General features: G+C 37.3%; 1 protein-coding gene across 1 annotated transcript in view; it reads right to left on the bottom strand.

The window, feature by feature from the left end:
• Positions 1-18,802, bottom strand: part of LOC150079992 (uncharacterized) — a 76,246-nt gene extending 57,444 nt beyond the window's left edge. Inside the window, exon 1 of the mRNA XM_090383308.1 lies at positions 18,764-18,802. Within this exon, the coding sequence (XP_090239434.1) occupies positions 18,764-18,802 (39 nt within the window). The remainder of the gene's footprint in view (positions 1-18,763) is intronic.
• Positions 18,803-20,353: the final 1,551 nt, after the last annotated feature.

Genomic DNA, 20,353 nt, shown 5'->3' with positions numbered 1-20,353 from the left:
GTCCAAAAACTGGTCATCAGTACTTACATTACTTTCAGAATTCTTCTGACTGCTCTGGTCCCTGGAGTATCTGGGGAAAGACGTTTTTAAATTAAAAAGACTTACTTTATTTAAAAACACTAATAAAGATTTACATAGGTTCACTGATACTTCATGAATAGGTTAATGGCTAATTTGGCAATTGTAAATGACACTAACAACATTTTTTTTTTTATGAAAACCCCAAACACAAGAGGTATTAGAACCTATAGTACTTAGTACTGTGCTTGGGTTGGAGTTTGAGAAGACGAGAGAAGATATTTGTTGACATTACACTTGAACTTTCGTAGACTGTAATTTTCAGGAAATACATATAAAGGAAGGCTGTTCCAGAAAACGGCAGTTGAATGAATAAACGAGGAAGATGAAAAGTTGGTTCTGTGAGTCTGAAGTTGGACAGTAAATAGGTGTTGGCTGGTGGAGGAATGGGTTTGGACTGTTTTGAAAGAGAGTGGGAATTATAGAAGCCAATTCAGAAGAACAGTGCCCATGGAAGTATCTGTAGAAAAGGCATGCAGCAGAAACAATACGTCTATGAGACAGTGAGTGTAGAGACTGTTAGACATGAGTCATTAATTAACCTAATTGCCCTCTTCTGAATGGAATCTAGAAGCACGAGAGAAGTTTTGGAGGCACCACCACAGATGTGGGAAAAATATTCCATGGTAGAGTGGATTTGCAATTTGTACAGAGTGAACAGCTGTTTGGAAGAAAAGTAAAGTTGAGAGCAAAAGAGAAAACGAAGTTTTTTAGATGCAGAGGAAGCAATATTTGTAATATGATTGTTCCAAGAGAGATTAGAAGTCAGGGTAATCCCCCAAAAGAGATATATTATTTTGCCTAGAAATAGGAGTGTCACCAAAGATAAGTTAAGAGCAGAAGAATCATTTTTGCAAGTTATAAGACAAGACTGAGTTTTAAAAGGATTGAAATCAACTATGTTGTCTTTGACCCACTGGAAAATTATCTGGAGATCAGATTTAAGGAATTGGTAGTGGATATTCGAGAAGTTGAAGCTGATTTAGCAGGGCAGGGTTTCTCAAAATTGAAAGTGGAATGCAATGTGCTATCATCGGCAAAACTATGGATAGAATTTCCAGTCAATGGAACAAGGTCATTAATATACAAGAGGAAAAGATTGGGGGAACGAAATTGAGACACCAGCATTAGTGGAGAAGTTAGAAGACAGAGAGCCATTTATCATCACCCTCAGTGAGCGATCAAAGAGAAAGTTAGCAAACCATAAGATGGAAGCTTTTTTAGAAGACCTTTATGCAAAACACGATCGAAAGCCTTTGAGATGTCAAGAGCATCTGCTTGTGTTTCACCGAACTTTTCCATTGAATTTGTCCATAAATGGGTAACAAAAGCCAGAATATCACCAGTGGATCACCAGTAAAATTGGAAGGAAGAGACATAACACAAAAACTGGCAAGGCTCTTCACAAATTGCATTAAAAAAGGTGTGATGCCTGATCAGTGGAATAATGCAATCATAGTTTTGTTGCACATGAAAGGAGATAAATCAGAAATTGTAAATTATAGACCAATTAGCTCGTTATGCCACATCTACAAGTTGTTCACAAGGGTCATTACTAACAGATTAGAAAGAATACTTGATGAGAATCAACCAAAAGAGCAAGCTGGCTTTAGGATAGGATTCTCATCTATGGATCACCTTCACGTAATATCACAGCTAATGGAGAAAGCAAATTAATATAAAACACCATTATGCTTGGCATTTGTGGATTATTAGCATTAGCATTAGTAGAGGCATTTGATGCAAGAAAGCAAGCTTATGCAGCATCAGCCAAAAAAAAGAGAAAAAAAAAAAAAAAAAAACCCACTTCCACTTCACCCCTCTGTTCGTTCAAAATACCTGTCCAGCTGAGCCTTAAACTTATTTAGGCTATCAACCTCCACCACAAGGGATGGCAATCTGTTCCACCAACCAACCACCCGCTGGCTAAAGGCAAATTTCCGCACGTCTATCCTACATCTGTCTTTCCTCAATTTGAATTTATGCCCTCTCAGGTGATTTTTCTGAGCTAGAGGAAGAATCCCATCAGCATTGAGCATGCTTAAACCATTCAAGGCTTTATACACCTCTATCAGATCACCTCGCTGGTGCCTAGTCTCCAGACACTGTAATTTGCAAAACTTAAGCCTTTCTTCGTAAGAGCACCCCTTTGTTCCATTCACTAATCTCGTTGCCCTTCTCTGTACTCGTTCCAGCAGCTCTACGTCCTTCTTGAAATGAGGCCTCCAGACCTGTATACAGTACTCTAGGTGTGGCCTGACCATTGCCTTATACAATGGAATAATCACCTCCTTATCCCTGCTGGAAAAACTCCTGTATATCATTGACAATACTCCATGAGCTACTCTTGCAGCCCGTCTGCACTGCTCAGAGAACTTCATATCTGCCTGCACAATCACCCCCAAGTCCCTTTCATTCTCTACCACTGTCAGTGTAGTACCACAGAGTTGATACGTTGCTCTGGGGTTGCTGTTTCCCATGTGTAGTACTTTACATTTGTCAATGTTAAACTTCATTTGCCACCTCTCAGCCCATCTGCTCAACCTTTCCAGATCCTGTTGCAGCAGCATAGTGTCAGTAGTGTCCTTGACAACCCTGCCAACCTTTGTATCATCTGCAAACTTGGACATTAAGCTTGATATACCATCATCAATATCATTTATAAATACAGAAAACAATAATGGACCCAACACTGAGCCCTGAGGGACTCCACTAATAACATTAGTCCACGATGAGCAGTGTCCATTGATTACCACTCTCTGTCTTCTCCCCCTCAACCACCCCTTTATCCATAGCAGCAATTTGCCTCCAATGTCACACTGCTCCAATTTGTGTAGCAGTCTTCCATGTGCAACAGTATCAAAAGCCTTTCTAAGATCCAAGTATATAATATCAAAGTTATTCCCTGCATCCAGTTCTTTTGTGACTGCATCATAGTATCCAATCAAGTTGGTCAGGCAAGACTTCCCCTTAACAAAACCATGCTGTGTCTGAGCTATAACTGAAGTCTTGTCTAAATGATCCTGCAGTGCTTCTTTAACCAGTGCCTCCATTAATTTTCCTGGAACAGAAGTTAAGCTCACAGGTCTATAATTACTTGTGTCAGCCTTTGATCCTCCTTTGTGAATTGGGGTCACATTTGCACATTTCCAGTCTATGGGTACCTCCCCTGAGTCCAAGGAAGCTCTCATAATTATGGCTAAGGGTTTGCTTACTTCCTTTGCTGCCTCCTTTAATATAACTGGATAGATCCCATCCACCCCGGGTGCCTTTCTTGTGTTTATCTTCAACAGTTTCTCCTCCACTTTACTCCCAGTTATTTCAAGATTCTGTAGCTTACTGCTAGAGTTGAATACACCTCTGGCATTCCCCTTGCTGAATAACTCCTCATGTGTGAATGTCGATGCAAAATATTCATTTAGTTTGTTAGCTACCTGAGCAGGATCATCAACAGTTGACCCATCAATATCAAGTGGACCAATCTGATTCATCCCCTTCCTTCTAGAGTTTACATAAGTAAAGAACTCTTTGCTGTTTTTCTTTGCATCCCTTGCCAAGGATTTCTCGTAATCTGCCTTCGCCTGCCTAACCTCCTTTGTAACTCGGTTGCATATCAACTTGTATCTATCATAGGCTTCTGTGTCATGTGTTAATTTGTAAGTATCCCATGCATTTTTCTTCTCTGCCATATGCCTCATTAGTTCATCTGACATCCATTTTGGCCTAAACCTTGAACAATATTTCTTAGTTGGTATGTAAAGCCTAGTAGCTTCCAAGATAAGTTCTTTGAATGCTTCCCGTTTTGAATTTGCTGTTGGTAACATCATCAGTTGGTCCCACTGTATAGAATTTAAATACTGTCTCAGTCCATCGTAGTCGCCTTTACGGAAGCAATAACCCTTCCCTTTACCCCTAATGGTAGTTACCTCTTTCAGTAAATCCCACTTCAGCACACTGTGATCACTGCCACCTAGTGGTTCATTTATCTGCAGATTCTTAATGCATGAAGAATCACTGCTGATAATCAAATCAAGAGTATTACTCCCTCTAGTTGCCTCCCGAACATGCTGATGTAGAAAACAATCATCCAATAAATCCACAAAAGCCCTGCTAGTGTGTGAGTAACCAGCCCCCAAATTCCAGTCAATATCTGGGAAATTAAAATCTCCCATTATAAGACTCTCTGATTTACTGGCCCACTCTATTTCCCTGTACAGTTCCTTATTATACTCATCAGAGTCATTAGGCCTATAGCACACTCCTACTCTCAATTTTGATCTCCCAATGCTTATGTCACACCAAACTGACTCAACACTGCACTGTCCAGCGATGTCGACTGGCTTCACTTCCTTAGTTTTTATGTGTTTCTTAACTAATAGCATAACCCCTCCCCCCTTCCTATCCTGTCTATCCTTTCTGTAGACGTTGTACTCCCCAAATTGCAGTTCTGCATCCCTTATATCTGTGTGACACCACGTCTCTGATATCCCAACAATATCTGCCTTTGATGTTTTGAGCAATACCTCAAATTCATCAAATTTATTTACTAAACTCCTAGCATTGGTGTACACGCAAGTATACCTGCACCTGTTTCTATTCTTAGCTACCCTAACACAACCCATGTGTTTACTTGTACCGCAATGGCTCCCAGCAGTCTCTGAAATACCATGCATCTTGTTTTTCAGGCTTCTGCTCATTCTAATAGAAGCAGTGCAAGAATCTCTTTCACCTCTGCCAGTGGCTACTGTCAATCTATTGGTCTTTGTCTCCCCCCAAGCTAGCAGTTTTCCGACCCACCTAACACTGCCTCGATAGCATCAGCAAATATTCTTGCACCCTTTCTATTTAAGTGTATCCCATCCCTGTAGAAGCAATCTCTCCTGTTAACAAGTACAGTCCAGGCTGAAAAAAATTCTACCCCTTGAGCCTTGCACAATCTTTCCAGGGCCGAATTGATAGACAAGGCTCTCATCATATACTCCCTCCTATCGTGTCTGGGCAGAATTGCAGACACTTTCAAATTCAACCCTAATTCTCGGCTTTTGTTCAACAGTGACCTGTACTTGTTAAGTAATTCTGCTGGTCTCCTACTCTTAATATTATTAGTGCCAACGTGTACAACTATATCACCTTTTGTGCCCTTAAAAGATGATATTCGCTCTACAACGTCCTCAACCTTTGCCCCTGGCAGACATACCCTGGTCCTGTTCCACCTATCTTTTTTACAAAGCATGTTCCCCGTTTCCCTGACAATAGAGTCACCAACAACTACTAGTTCCTTTGGGACCAGCGCATTCTGCCTTGGGGGTTGTCTCTGTGTCACGCGATGCCCAAGTGCAAGCTCTGGCGTTGATGTGGGCAGCTGAGAGCTTGATGGGCCCCTCAATTTAGTTCCTTCGAGGGCATCCACCCTGTCCTTCAAGCTCTCATATAGGCCCACAAGAACGTCGAGTTGTTGCCTGATATCGATACACTCCTTGCATCGCGCACACACAAAGACATCCCCCTTGGCAGTATCATGTCCCGTACCCGATTGCTCTGCAAACATCAAGCAAACAGTGCATTTTATAAGGCTGTGAAAAGGCATTTGACTCCATACAGCATAAGGCAATGTTTTGGGCACTGGAAAGAGAAGGCATAGATACCCCATATATTATGATTTTTGAAGAAAATATATGAGAGTGCTACCTCCTTTATTAGACTAGACAAAGACAGTAGCAAATTTAAAATCGAGAAAGGAGTTCGACAAGGAGACACAATATATCCGAAGCTGTTTACTGCTGCCCTTGAGGAAGCTTTCAGAAAATTAGACTGGTCACAGAAAGGAGTCAATGTGAAAGGAGAGTACCTAAACCATTTACGATTTGCAGATGACATTGTGGTTATAAGCCACGATCCCAAAGAATTAGAGGAAAATTTTAATCAGTTATGCACAGTTAATAAGGATTTTGGACTAAAGATGAATATGGCTAAAACAAAAGTAATGATGAACAAGTATGCCACGGAAAGGGAAATAATGATTGAAGGAGCAGTAATTGAAAAGGTGGAGTCATATACTTATCTGGGACAAGTTATTAGCTGTAATAATGATAAATGGCTGGAAGTCAAGAGAACAATAAATTTTGGATGGATAGCATTCAGGAAATATAGTCACATACTGAAGAGCAATATCCCAGTTTGTCTGAAACGTAAAATAATGAATCAATGTATACTCCCCACCATGACTTATGGAAGTGAAACTTGGGCATTAACCAAAAGAATGGAAGAGAAGCTGAGAACTACACAGCGAAGAACGGAACGAATTATATTGGGAATTAGACTGTTAGATAAGAAGAGAAACACATGGATTAGGCAGCAAACTCAAGTAAAGGACATTCTTATCAAAACTAAAGACCTAAAATGGTCTTGGGCAGGACACATAGCTCAAAGACATGATGGCAGATGGACTAAGAAAATAACAGAATGGTACCCAAGAGGAGCTAGAAGAAAACCTGGAAGACAAAGGCTGAGATGGATAGATGAAATTCATGAGTTTTTGGGTAGTAAATGGATGGCCAGTGCTCAAAACAGAAGGAACTGGAAAGTTGCTGGAGAGGCCTTCATCCTGCAGTGGATTGAAAATGGTTGATGATGATGATGATGACTGTAACAGGATCTAGAAAGGTTAAGCAGAAGGGCTGAGAGGTGGCAACTGAAGTTTAACACTAACAAATGTAAAGTGATGTATATGGGTAGGAGTAACCCAGGTGTAACGTACCAACTGTGAGGTACTATGCTCATGGTAGTGGAGAATGAAAAAGACCTTGGGGGTAATTGTGCAGTCAGATCTGAAGTTTTTTGAGCAGTGCAGACAGGCTGCAAGAGTAGCTCATGGTGTCTTGTCAATGATATACAGGAATTTTTCTAGCAGGGATAAGGAGGTGATTATACCTTTGTATGGTCAGGCCATACCTTGAGTACTGCATACATGTCTGGAGGCTTCATTTTAGGAAGGATGTAGAACTGCTGGAACGAGGAGGGGAACTAGATTGGTGAATGGAACAAATGGTTGCTCTTACAAAGAAAGGCTAAAGTTCTGCAAATTGCAGTGTCTGGAGACTAGGTACCTGTGAGGCAATCTGACTGAGGTGTATAAGGCCTTGAATGGTTTGAGCAAGCTCAATGCTGATTGGATTCTTCCCTCTTTTCACCTGAGGGGACATAAATTGAAATTGAGGAAGGGCAGTTATAGAGTAGATGTATGGAAATTTGCATTTAACTAGAAGGTGGTTGATTGATTACTGGAACAAACTTCCATATGTCCTTATGGAAGCTGACAGCTTAAATAAATTCAACGCAGAACTAGACAAACATTTGGAGGGAATAGATGGGAGAAAATGGGAAGGTGGTTTTTTTTTTTTTTTTTTGAGTAATGCCATATAAGCTTGCTTTCTTGCATCATATGCCTTCTACTAATGTTAATTCTAATATATAACTTTCAGCTAGAAATTATTGTACCAAAAACTTTGCATAGCACAATATGGCTATAGTAGCCATTATGCCACCAAACACAACAATCTCTCCCTTCAACTAATACAAATATTTGAGTTTGTACTTTTCTATGCTGTAATTTTCTAAGTTGAAATGATTTCTATGGCATAACCTTCTAAGGTGAAATGGTCTCATTAAAGGTCTGTCAGGACCTTTAAAAGTATATTTCACCACAGAAACTGGACAGGCTTGGAACACTGAATAGTGTAATAAACACATGGAAATGCAAATTCAAATTTACCTTGGATTTACTAATGAAAAATATATGGCTGGACTGGAAACACAAAAGTCTTCCAAGAAAAGACAAGTCTTTTTGTTCGGATCTGTGAGTAACATACAGCAGATCTTTGTATGACTTAAAGAAACCAAATAGATTCCCTTTCTTTGTTTTTGGTTTTTCAGAGCATCACCACTTGTGGGAATGGGTTGTCTGTATGCATAAAGAGACATAATATCCTTACACAATATATCTGTGTATGCATGGTTTATGATCCAATCTGCATGTTTGTGAACTGAAAACTTTGGACTAACTCCAGTAGAAAAGACCTACTCCTTCCAAATGAGATCAGCTAACTAGAGTGGGGTGCCAAATGAAGATGACTAATAATTCCTGAGTCTCCAATAGGATCCAAACCACATCCCTCCAAATGAGTTAAAGTCATGAAAGATGAGGTGCCTTTAAGATTTTTTTAAATGTCATCATGGTTAATCCAACCCTCATAAAATGCTTAACTAAATAGTTTAAACTTCACCTACAGTGAATACTAAAAAACAAGTTAAATTTTTAGCCTACACTTGTTTAAGTTTTAGGATGTTTTTCATTTGTTTACTTATTCAAAACAACTCATGTATACTGTTAACTCATTTATATAAACGCTACTAAACAATATATTGAGTCCAGTCACCTTATCATCCCTTTGATGGAATGAATTTTGAAAGATTATTTGATTCAAATAGCAAAACAGTTTATGATACTTAACAATTTTTGCTGAATGCTAAAGGTAGGAAATCAAAGAATATATTCTGTTTATGTATATTGAGAGTTTCAATTTTGTAAATTGAGTATTATGGAAATTATTAGTTTTCTTCAGGGGGGAAAACTTTCAAGTTGGGGGCTAAATGTAGGCTTGGAACACGGTTAATGCATTTTTTTTGTTTGATTTCTTGAATGATATATAACAACATTGCAAAACATGCAGAATATAACTGAATCTAAACCCAGGCTCAAAAAAAAAAAAAAAAAAGCTAATGTAACAGTATCTTAGAATGTTTAGTATATTTACTGCTAATGAATAAACTCAATTACAAAAACAGTTTGTTTTTCCAGTTATAACTTTTTAACATATATAAAAATTTAACATGTTTTTTCCCCTTAACAAAGGGGAAAAAAATAATTTTTTTTTCCCCTTTGATGCTTCAATATTACACCTACACAATAAACAGTGCACATAATATTGACCTTTGCTACTCTCTTTTACACAAGGGTATTTCTTTTCCCACAGTTCTGATTATGATGTTGATCATTACTAGGGTTGCCAGGGGTCCAATTTTGAACCACGCTGTCCAGTATTTGAGTTTACTGTTTGGTAAACAAATTGAGCAAATAGCTGAAATGTAATTGTCCAGTATTATCATTTATTACCAGTAAAAGTTTTATCATTTTATACATTTGTTAGTTTAGTTTTAATAATTTTTTTTAATAAATTCTGCTACTATTTATGTAGAACTGTATTATTTTATCTTTATTATTCTCACATAGTTAGGATTATAAAGTTTCTGCTATTTCAATGAAATTTAAATGCTTTTATTGACAGATGAACATAAGTTTGTGTTGAATCAGTACAAAGTAAGTGTTCTTTTGTTTTTGTTTTTTTAATTTAATATACCTCTCAATTATTTGGATGTGAAAGATGCTTTCTCTAGAAAAATTGATAAAAGCTGTGGATTTTTATTTTGAAAAATTTTCAATTTAGTTCCATTATATTTCATATTACTATTTCTTCCTATAATATACTGCTTTTTAGTTTTATTTTGCAACATACCTTTTCTCAAATGTATTTTTATTGAAATCATACAGCCAGATAATTACTTCTTCACATCAATTATGTATTTGTTTAACCGTAAGATTCACTTTTTTGCCTGAAATTTTTCTTACATCTTATGATCTAAACATATTATGGTAATATGTTTACCATAATATGTTATGGCATTATGACATGTTTGCCACACACAGTTCCTGTTAGTAGTACATCCAGTGATGTGAAAAAAAAAAAAACATTAAAAAGCAGAAATGAACAAAGTTTAAATTCCACTTTTATTGCCAAAAACTATAAACCAGACTTCAACGTGAAGGTAACCCACAGTTCATATTTATATTTTTTGCTTTTTAGAAATAATTTTACATATGTATGGTGCTTGAGAACATAAATAAAATTTACATTTTTATTACAAGCACTTAGCATATACAGTAATTCCTTAATTCAGCTAGCAAGAACTGTTTGTGTAACATCAGTAGTGAGGGGGGAGGGAATGGTGATTATAGTGGCATATGGATATGCCGCTAGGTGGCATATAACACACTTTCAACATATGTAACACACTGTTGATACCCCTCATTATTACTCAGAATATCTGAGTGAGGTCTTACATTTTGTGGAAATAAAGAATGGTTCCTTTATTTCTATTTGAGGTATATAAGGCCTTGAATGGGTTGAGCACGCTGAATTCTGATGGGATCCTTCCACTTGTTCAGATTACGAACCTAAGGGGGCATAAATTCAAATTAAGAAAAGACAGATGTAAAATAGATGTGCGGAAATTTACCTTTAGCCAGCGGGTGGTTAATTGCTGGAACAAACTTCCATCTGTCGTTGTGGAAGTTGATGGGTTGAATAAATTTAAGGAGGAACTGGTCAGGCATTTGTAGGGAATGGTGTGTTTTTTTTTTTTTTTGGCTGATGCTGCATACACTTGCTTTCTTGCATCACATGCCACTACTACTACTACTACCATTAAAAAAAAAAAAAACAATAAAATCCTTCTTCCTTCTAGAAAGGATTATTGGGAATTACCACGTAACTCTGCCTTGCCTTCAATATATAAGAGACTAAAAATTTCCCTCACTGCCCGGGTTCTTCCTACTGAAATCTATAAATGCAATATTAAGCAGTTGACAAGTCTTTTTAATAATCATTTTATTGAACACATGACCTTTGAGAATCAGAATCAGTAACCTTTTCTATAAATCAATGAGTCACCAGTGGGGGAGAAGAGAGAGAGAATACCTCCTCCATGTTTCTGGGTTTTGTGCAGTATGCATAGTTTTAATCAATTTGTAGTCCTGCTGGAATGGATACAAAGTAGAACAGATTTCTTGTACACTGTTGGCTTCAAATTGAAGGTGTTATATTATGCCAAAGAGCATGGAAACAAGGCAGCTGAAAAAATTTCAGTCCTCCTCCTCCTCCAACCAAGAAAATGATGAGGATAAATGGGTCTGTTGTACCGGAATCCATAGTAATATGAAATAATGATAACGTATATAGTAGTAGTAGTAGAAGTGGCAAGTGATGCAAGAAAGCAAATGTATTTACTGGATATATAACGTATATATCCAGTAAAAATATCTTTAATTATACTTTGGAGCTTTCGAAGCTGAATATGCCTCTTTATCAACTAATAGAATGGAAACTTTAGAGATAAAAAGTTAAAATTCCTGTGTCCATTAAAATAACTTTTACCTCTAAAGTTTCCATTCTATTTTTATTATTATTATTATTATTATTATTATTAGCCATATGGTACAAGGAAGCCTGAGGCTTATGCTGCACCAGCCAAAAAAAAAAAATTCCCCGAGTTACCCCCTGAGAGAGAGAGAGAGAGAGAGAAGTATAAAGGAATCACCAAGAAAGAGAAGAATGATGATATCCAGCTCAGGACCCTGGGTTTGCCAAGCCCATACTCACCAGATGTGAGCCCCCGGGGTTAAAAAGAGGCACATTTAGCCTCGAAAGCTCCAAAGTATAATTAAAGATATTTTTACTGGATATATACTTTATCATTATTTCAAGAAAATACCACCACTTGTGAATTTGTATTTAAAATATACATAACAATGCTGTAAAGCTTACTAAGTACTGTAACTCAAAGAGGGAAGTCAAGTTAATTAATGACCCACTTTTTACAGTTTTGTAAAAAAAAATGTAAAATTTTTCCCCTCCCCACCACTTTTATCAGAAAAGCACGGCCTCCACTAGCAGCTTTCTCATTAAACGATTTTAATCCAAGAAAGTAAGTACAGTAATATCAAGAAAATTAGAAAGGAACTCACAAACAATTTATTTTCCATTGGACATTTCCATTTATCGTTTCTATAAATCTTCATCATCCAGAGATAATATTACGATAAACAACTAAATTTAAATACTATTAGTCGCACAACAAAACTACACCAAAAAAAACAGACCAATAGTAACTGAAGCCCATTTTGAGCACAGTCACCCATTCCGGATCTCCCACGAAATCAAAACCAAAACTACTGACGTGTGGATGGTAATCATCAAACTTGCTAAGGCGCAAGCGCAGTATCTACTTGGATACGTTGTCGTGGAAATGGCGCTAAATCCAGGAGATATAGGTGGCGTCTTATATAGGTGGCGCTAAATAAAAGCACACGTGGGAAATGATGATGGCGATGATACGATGTTTAGGACAACAGCCACAGAGAAGTTACTACTGTGTGACAACAGCGACTTAGACCAAATTGCTCTAATCAAGAAAGGATTATTCACGATAGGAGAAATCTATCCAAAACGCCTCTTTCTAACGATGGGAGAGTGCTATACTAATAAGAAAATATATACTATATTAATAAGAAAAGAGTTGTTATTCTACAATTATCATAAAATTATTAAAATAAAAACTTTATTAATTTTTAAGAAATGTGTGCAACACATGAAAGGATGAAATAAAAATTAAGAGACTAAACAAAGATAAAATCGATAAACAAAATAACACTTGATTTTTTATTACTGTTTTTTTTTTTTAATTGTATGGCCCTGACAAGACGGGATTTATAGGCGCCAGGTCACTCTGTCATGAGAAACAATTACTGTATTTTTTTTATAAAAACCCCAAACACGAAATTTTTTAAACTTATGCTTCTTAATATTGTGCATATAAGTTGTAGGATGAGAACACAGAAGATACTCACTCGTTGATATTAGAATTCAATTACTTATATTGCAATATTCAGGAAATACAATAGATACGAAGGAAGGTTGTACCAAGATACGCAAGAACGGATAAACCCCACAGAAACGTACCAACTGTGTGGTACTACACAGGTGGTGGTAGAAAATGGAAAAGACCTGGGAGTAATTGTGCAGTCAGATATGAAGTTTTCTGAGCAGTGCAGACAGGATGCCAGAGCAGGTCGTGAGGTATTGTCAATGATATACAGGAATTTTGCTAGTGAGGAAAATGAGATGTATAAGGCGATGGTCAGGCCACGTCTTCAGTACTACATTCTGTGTAGTACTGAAGGATCTACACAGAATGTAGTAGATCCTTCAATGAAGTACAGTTGAAGGATCTACACAGAATGTAGTAGATCCTTCAATGAAGTACAGTTGATCCCACTGAAGTACAGTGGGATCAACTGTAGTACAGTGGGATCAACTGACGATGTTACCAACAGTAAATTCTAAGTGGGAAGCATTCAAGGAATTAATCGTGGAAGCTAATAAAAGTTTCATACCTATTAAGAAATATTGTTCAAGGTTTAGGCCTAAATGGTTGTCAAATGAACTAATGAGACTCGTGACAGAGAGGAGAAATGCATGGGATGCATATAAATTATCAAGCGACTCAGAATGATGCATGGGATGCATATAAATTATCAAGCGACTCAGATTACAGATTAACTCACATCTGCCTATGGCAGATGTGAGTTAATCTGTAATCAGGTCACAAGGGGGGTTCGGCATTCGAAGGCAGATTACGAGAAGTCCTTGGCAAGGGATGCTAAGAAAAACAGCAAGGATTTCTTTACTTATATAAACTCTAAAAGGAAGGGGATGAATCTGATTGGTCCACTTGACATCGATGGTTCGACTGTTGATGATCCTGCTCAGTTAGCAAACAAACTGAATGAGTATTTTGCATCTACATTCACACGTGAGGAATTATTAAGGTTTGAAAATGGCAGAAGGTTATCAAATTGTAGCAGGATACTTAATGATTTTGTAATAACTGAGAGCAAAGTGGAAGAGAGGCTGTTGAAGTTAAACGTAGGAAAGGCACCTGGGGTGGATGGGATCTATCCAGTTATATTAAAGGAGGCGGCAAAGCAACTAAGCAAACCCTTAGCCACAATTATGAGAGCATCCTTGGACTCAGGGGAGGTTCCCACGGACTGGAGATGTGCAAATGTATCCCCAATTCACAAAGGGGGATCGAAGGGTGACATGAGTAATTACAGACCAGTTAGTTTAACTTCTGTTCCGGGTAAAATAATGGAGTCGCTGGTTAAAGATGCATTGCAGGATCAACTAGACAAGACTGCAGCAATAATTCAGACACAGCATGGGTTTGTTAAGGGAAAGTCTTGTCTGACAAATTTGATAGGATATTATGATGTGGTTACAAAGCAACTGGATGCAAAAAATAATTTTGATATCATATATTTGGATTTCAGGAAAGCTTTTGACACTGTTGCGCATGGAAGACTATTGTACAAATTGGAGCAGAATGGTATTAAGGGTAAGTTGCTACAATGGATAAAAGGATGGTTAAGTGGGAGAAGACAGAGGGTGGTAATCAATGGGTGCTGCTCTTCTTGGACTAATGTTATTAGTGGAGTCCCACAGGGTTCGGTGTTAGGTCCACTGTTGTTTTGTATATTTATCAATGATATTGATGAAGGTATATATCAGGCTTAATGTCGAAGTTTGAAGATGATACAAAGGTTGGCAGGGTTGTTAATGACAGTAATGGCAGTGTGCTACTGCAACAGGATCTAGATAATTTGGGCAGATGGGCTAAGAAGTGGCAACTGAAGTTTAACCTTGACAAATGCAAAGTACTGCATATGGGTAGAAGTAACCCCAGAGAAACGTACCAACTGTGTGGTACTACATTTAAGGTGGTAGAAAATGAAAAAGACCTGGGAGTAATTGTGCAGTCAGATATGAAGTTCTCTGAGCAATGTAGACAGGTTGCCAGGGCAGGTCATGGGGTTTTGTCAATGATATATAGGAATTTTGCTAGCAGGGAAAAGGAGGTGATTATCCCTCTGTATAAGGCAATGGTTAGGCCACGCCTTGAGTACTGCGTACAGGTCTGGAGGCCTCATTTTAGGAAGGATGTAGATTTACTTGAGCGTGTACAGAGAAGGGCAACAAGATTGGTGAGGGGAATGAAGGGATCCTCTTACCAAGAGAGGCTTAAGTTCTGCAAATTACAGTGGCTGGAGACTAGGCACCTGCGCGGTGATCTGATTGAAGTATATAAGGCCTTGAATGGGTTGAGCACGCTGAATTCTGATGGAATCCTTCCACTTGTTCAGATTACGAACCTAAGGGGGCATAAATTCAAATTAAGAAAAGATAGATGTATAATAGATGTGCGGAAATTTGCCTTTAGCCAGCGGGTGGTTAATTGCTGGAACAAACTTCCATCTGTCGTTGTGGAAGTTGATAGGTTGAATAAATTTAAGGTGGAACTGGACAGGCATTTTTTTTTTTTTTTTTTTGGCTGATGCTGCATAAGCTCATACATTTGCTTTCTTGCATTACATGCCACTACTACTACTACTACTACTACTACATACAGGTCTGGAGGAATCATTTTAGGAAAGATGTAGATTGGCTTGAGCGAATACAGAGAAAGCCAATAAGATTGGTGAGGAGAACGAATGGTCCTCTCACCAAGAAAGGCTTAAGTTCTGCAAATTGCAGCGTCTGTGGACTAGGTACCTGCGAGGTGATTTGATTGAGGTGTATAAGGCTTTGAATGGGTTGAGCAGGCTCAATTCTAATGGGATTCTTCTTCTTGTTCAGATTACTGACCTGAGGGAGCATTTTTTGTTGCACCAGCCAAAAAAAAAAAAAAAAATTCTGAGTTACCTACCCCTGAGAGAGAGAGTGAGAGAAGGGAATCACCAAGAAAGAGAAGGATGTGAGCTCCTGATCTGTGTAATGTTTGTAGAAGTAATTCTCTATCTATTTTTCAAGCCAAGAATACCAAGGATGAAGAGAAAGAACTGAAGCTGAATGGTGCTTTGGACCACCTCCGGAAAGCCAGAAATCAGAGATGGCATTACCAAACATTGTGTTGGCAACTCAGATAATATATAAATAAATATTCATTTATTGCAACTACAGCAAGCCCATCACAGCACTAGGCTAGGGGCATAAATTCAGTACAAAGGAGACAAATATATATATAAAAAAATACATAGGATATTCTATATATACATTAACAACAAATATGAATTATAATGATCAAAAATATATATTGCAGAACATCACATTTGGCTCTCGGATGTAGTTATTATTATTATTATTATTATTAGCCATATGGTACAATGAAGCCTGAGGCTTATGCTGCACCGGTCAAAAAAAAAAAAAAAAAAAAAATCCCCTATTACCATGAGAGACAGTGAGAGAAGTAGAAAGGAATCACCAAGAAAGAGAAGAATGATGATATCCAGCTCAGGATCCTGGGTGTGCCAAGCCCATACTCACCAGATGTGAGCCTCTGTAGTTACTGGGTTGCAGGCGTGTGCATGTGTATTTTTTGCACTGAAAATTTGTCATGAGCTACATTGGTTTTTATCAGTTCTACTGAAAATCAACTTTCTATTTGTAGTGATTTTTTTCTTCCAGTGAGAAGCTGATTTATTTTCAATTTCTGCTGTTTTGAACTGTCTTAGTTAACTTTCGATAAACTCGTATTGTATCTTATTTTTCATGTCAAAACCGCCAGGTTAATTTTGGTGTGAGCTGTTAAGTTTTCACCTCGATATTGTCAAGGTTAAACTTAAAATTAATTTTAGAGAATTGTGTTGTCCTTTGTAATATTCATTGCAACTGTAATTTTTCTTAGTATTTAAATTTGATTTTTGCTAGTGTTTATTTATTTCCATCAATTTATTTTTACATTTTAACGCCGAATGTAAATGGAATCCTTCCTCTTGCAGAGACTACATACATGAGAGGGTATAAATTCAAGTTGGGGAACAATGGTTGCAGGATAGATGTGCAGAAGTTTGCCCTCAGATAGCGATGCTGTATAAGGTTCTTGCATCACTTAGTTGATACTTAGTGAATCTTGATACTTGCATCACTTAGTGAATACTTAGTTAAGTATTCACTAAGTGATGAATACTTAACTAAGTATTCCCTAAGTGATGCAGGTATCAAATAAATGAAAACCTGTAATAATTAGAAGTACAGAAATATGGTAATGGTAGAAACCTATAAGAAGATCGAATTTCAGACTTCCACCAGGTCTTATTACAGAAGCTCTGAAGTTGTATAGTTACCATCGTAACTCTACAACCTTCGGAAACGAAAATTAGCTAGGAATAAAACAACAATAAAAACAACATTAAAACAACAATATTATAATACTTAATTAACTTATATGTTCTTCAATAAAGAGGCCATTAAGAAGTAATATGAAATTGGCTTACTAACTGGTACTTATTTGAAATTGTGTGCTAATGCCTGGAACCTACTGTAACAATAAATTGTAAATAACATATAATCTTCACCCTCCTAGCCATTGTGGCCATACAGTGGATGTTATATATCTAAAGTGAGTTAAATAAAGAAATAAAATAAAATATCAAGTAGCCCTAAAAATGAGAAAGGGAAAATAGAATTTATTATCAGATATATAGTTTATGAACAATGCTCGAAGTGTGCCCCGTTGTTCGCAATTCATAAATTCCTCTGACCATGTTGCGTGCGATGCGACTTTGTGTCAGAGTTCATGTCTATCCACACTGCAGACTACATTTATTATTACTAAATAATAAAAGTAACGTTTTTCTTTCGTAATGTAAGAATTATATATCAGAACTATCTACTTACCACTGGGGAAGTACCTCTTCCTGTTTGTGTACACGATGATAATATATTTTTAACACTCATGCGATATCTTTCTCCGAGAGATAATATATGAATAAGAGCCGTTGATTTGTTATCATACTGATGTGTATTTGATTAGAGTTTATGCTGCGTATCACTTTTTGGTGTAGTGGACGATAAATTAACCCCTGTAAAATACTGTTATAATTTTATTCAGCCAAAGTCTAGCTTATTTTACGATGAGTATTTGAAAAGTTCATGGCCTGAGTGTGAAAGAGTTGTGGTATTTAAAATGTCTGTGCTTAAAATATAACCTTTCAAATATTAGTTGTGTGATTGAGGAATGATGGACAAAATCAGTCACTCCAATATTTGGAGAAAGGGAATAACGCCGAAAGCTACTCATGAGGATATGGTTGCAACATTGGGGGAGGATACCCTTCCTGTACCTTGCTTAAGAAGTTAGCAGTAGAATTTAAACGAGGGAGGAAGGGAGAGCATGGAAGATGATTCATGCTGTGGAAGACCTGCAAGGTCGTCCCTCCATAAGTTGTTGATAGTACGCATGGTCTGGAGTTCGGTACATTGCTATCATCTTGGGCATATCATCTGAACGTGTGTAACACATAAAAACAGAGATTGTCGCTATGAAGAAGGTGTCAGCACGATAGTCTCAAAATTGCTGACAATAGATTAAAAACGCACAAGAGTTGTCAAGTGAATATTTGCATTGTTTTCAAGTGGATCAAGCAATTTCCTTGCAAGGTTTGTTACCATGTATGACATGTGGATCCATCTGTTTCAGCCGGAAACAAAGGACAAACCCAAAGAGTGGAAACACAGCTCTTCCCCCTCCTAAAAGCCAAGTCGATTCCTTCTGTTGGCAAGGCATCGTTTTTTTTTTTTTTTGGGATACTGATGGAGTGTTGCTAGTATATTACCTTCAGAATGGCCACAGGAGCATATTACGCAGACCTTGTGAGGCGTTTGCATGAAAATATCGAAGACAAACGCCGAGGAAAACTCCATCAGGAAAAGTGACTGCTCACATCACTCACTGCTTGAGTGCGGCTTTGAAATCCTGGAACATCACTCATATTTACCAGATGTAGTACCATCGGACTTTTCTCTATTATCTACTTAAAAAAAAAAAAAAAATACCTGGCTGGAATTCATTTTCTCACCGACAGTGACGTCATTGCTGCAGTGAATGCATTCCTGATGGCTCAACAGAAAACTTTCTTCGCAGCTGGAATCAACGCAATGCTCATTAATAGCAGCAAAGGTGTATTGAGTCAAAGGGGGGGAAGTAACATATTACCAGATTCCTGAAATTGATATTTCAACTGAATTTCGTTGATACAAATCGCCATCTCTGTATTACTGATGCAAATTCACTTGTTTGCTTTACATACCGACTAACTCAGCCACGTTGGCTGAGTTAGTCGGTCTTAGGCGGGGGTAGCGTGGTTTTTTTCTCCCGGAAACTCGGTGTTTTCGTCCAACACACAGAAAATCGACCGCGGAACACGCAATTTACTGACAATATACTTACATGATACAGGGAGCAATATGGCCTTACTCGCGGATGTTCCTAAAACCCTAAAACAAAAACAACAACTTGTTTGCTTGTTAGTTCCATATCTGAGTGATAAAAAAAAAAAAAAAAAAAAGAATATGGAGTCGGTCAGTGGAGATTAGGATCAAATATCATATCAAATTGTGAACTCTGTTCGTTTCGTTAGTTGAATTATCAGAGCTTTTCATGCATCCAAACAAAGGGCTGATATACATATACATGTACCTTAAAAAACTAGCGTTTTTCGCGTGCGATTTTTTGAGGGTTCTTTCTATGATAGCTGTCAAAGACTAATCATTACCAGTAACTGGTAAGTGATAAATATTTATTTTTCATTTTGTGGCTACGGAATAATCCCTTAAGGTAAAACCTAAAAACGGTTCCTCTTTTTTTTAAATCGTTTTTCTCGGCGAGATGCATCCGATAATTAGGTGACAAATTACCTTAGTCACATTATAACTAATCCTAAATTAAATTCTACATTATCATCACGTAGAATATGCTTGTGTCCTGTTAAGTGCTCTTTCTGGAAATAATTCTCCATAAAGAACAACACTCCCAACCTCTGTGAAAGATGAGGTTCCATTACTCCATACTTTATATCGTAAATTTTGATAATACTGGGGAAGAAAGAAAACAGAAAAAGAAATTTCTGCCCATTTTTCATGAAATCATCTTTCACTACATCCTGGTTTACATTTACTGCTGTAGAAAACATGGTTTTCACAATATATAGCGTTCAAAGAAGTTTATTAAGGCTGGTTCAGCCAGCACGAATGTAAATCCAGGTTTTGAATGTATTAAACTCTCACTCTGTATAATAGTATATACTTGTAAGTTAATCAGGTTGTAAATGTTGCAAATAGTAGTTTAAAGTGCTGAACTGTAAATAGCTGCTCAGGTAACTAAGATAAACTGAATATAATAACGTAAATCAGCAAACTAAGCTATGCAAACCTTCCTAACTGAAAGACCATATTTTCATGAATTCAGCAATACTCTTTATTACCAATAAAAATGGACCGATTCTTGTTCTCTGTTTATTTGACAGATGCAAAGGAAATGCATG

This window comes from Mastigoproctus giganteus, chromosome 10 (assembly GCF_048544385.1).
Source record: "Mastigoproctus giganteus isolate SK-2022 chromosome 10, ASM4854438v1, whole genome shotgun sequence".
Taxonomy (NCBI): domain Eukaryota; kingdom Metazoa; phylum Arthropoda; class Arachnida; order Uropygi; family Thelyphonidae; genus Mastigoproctus; species Mastigoproctus giganteus.
This window is presented reverse-complemented; position numbering and strand designations above follow the sequence as displayed.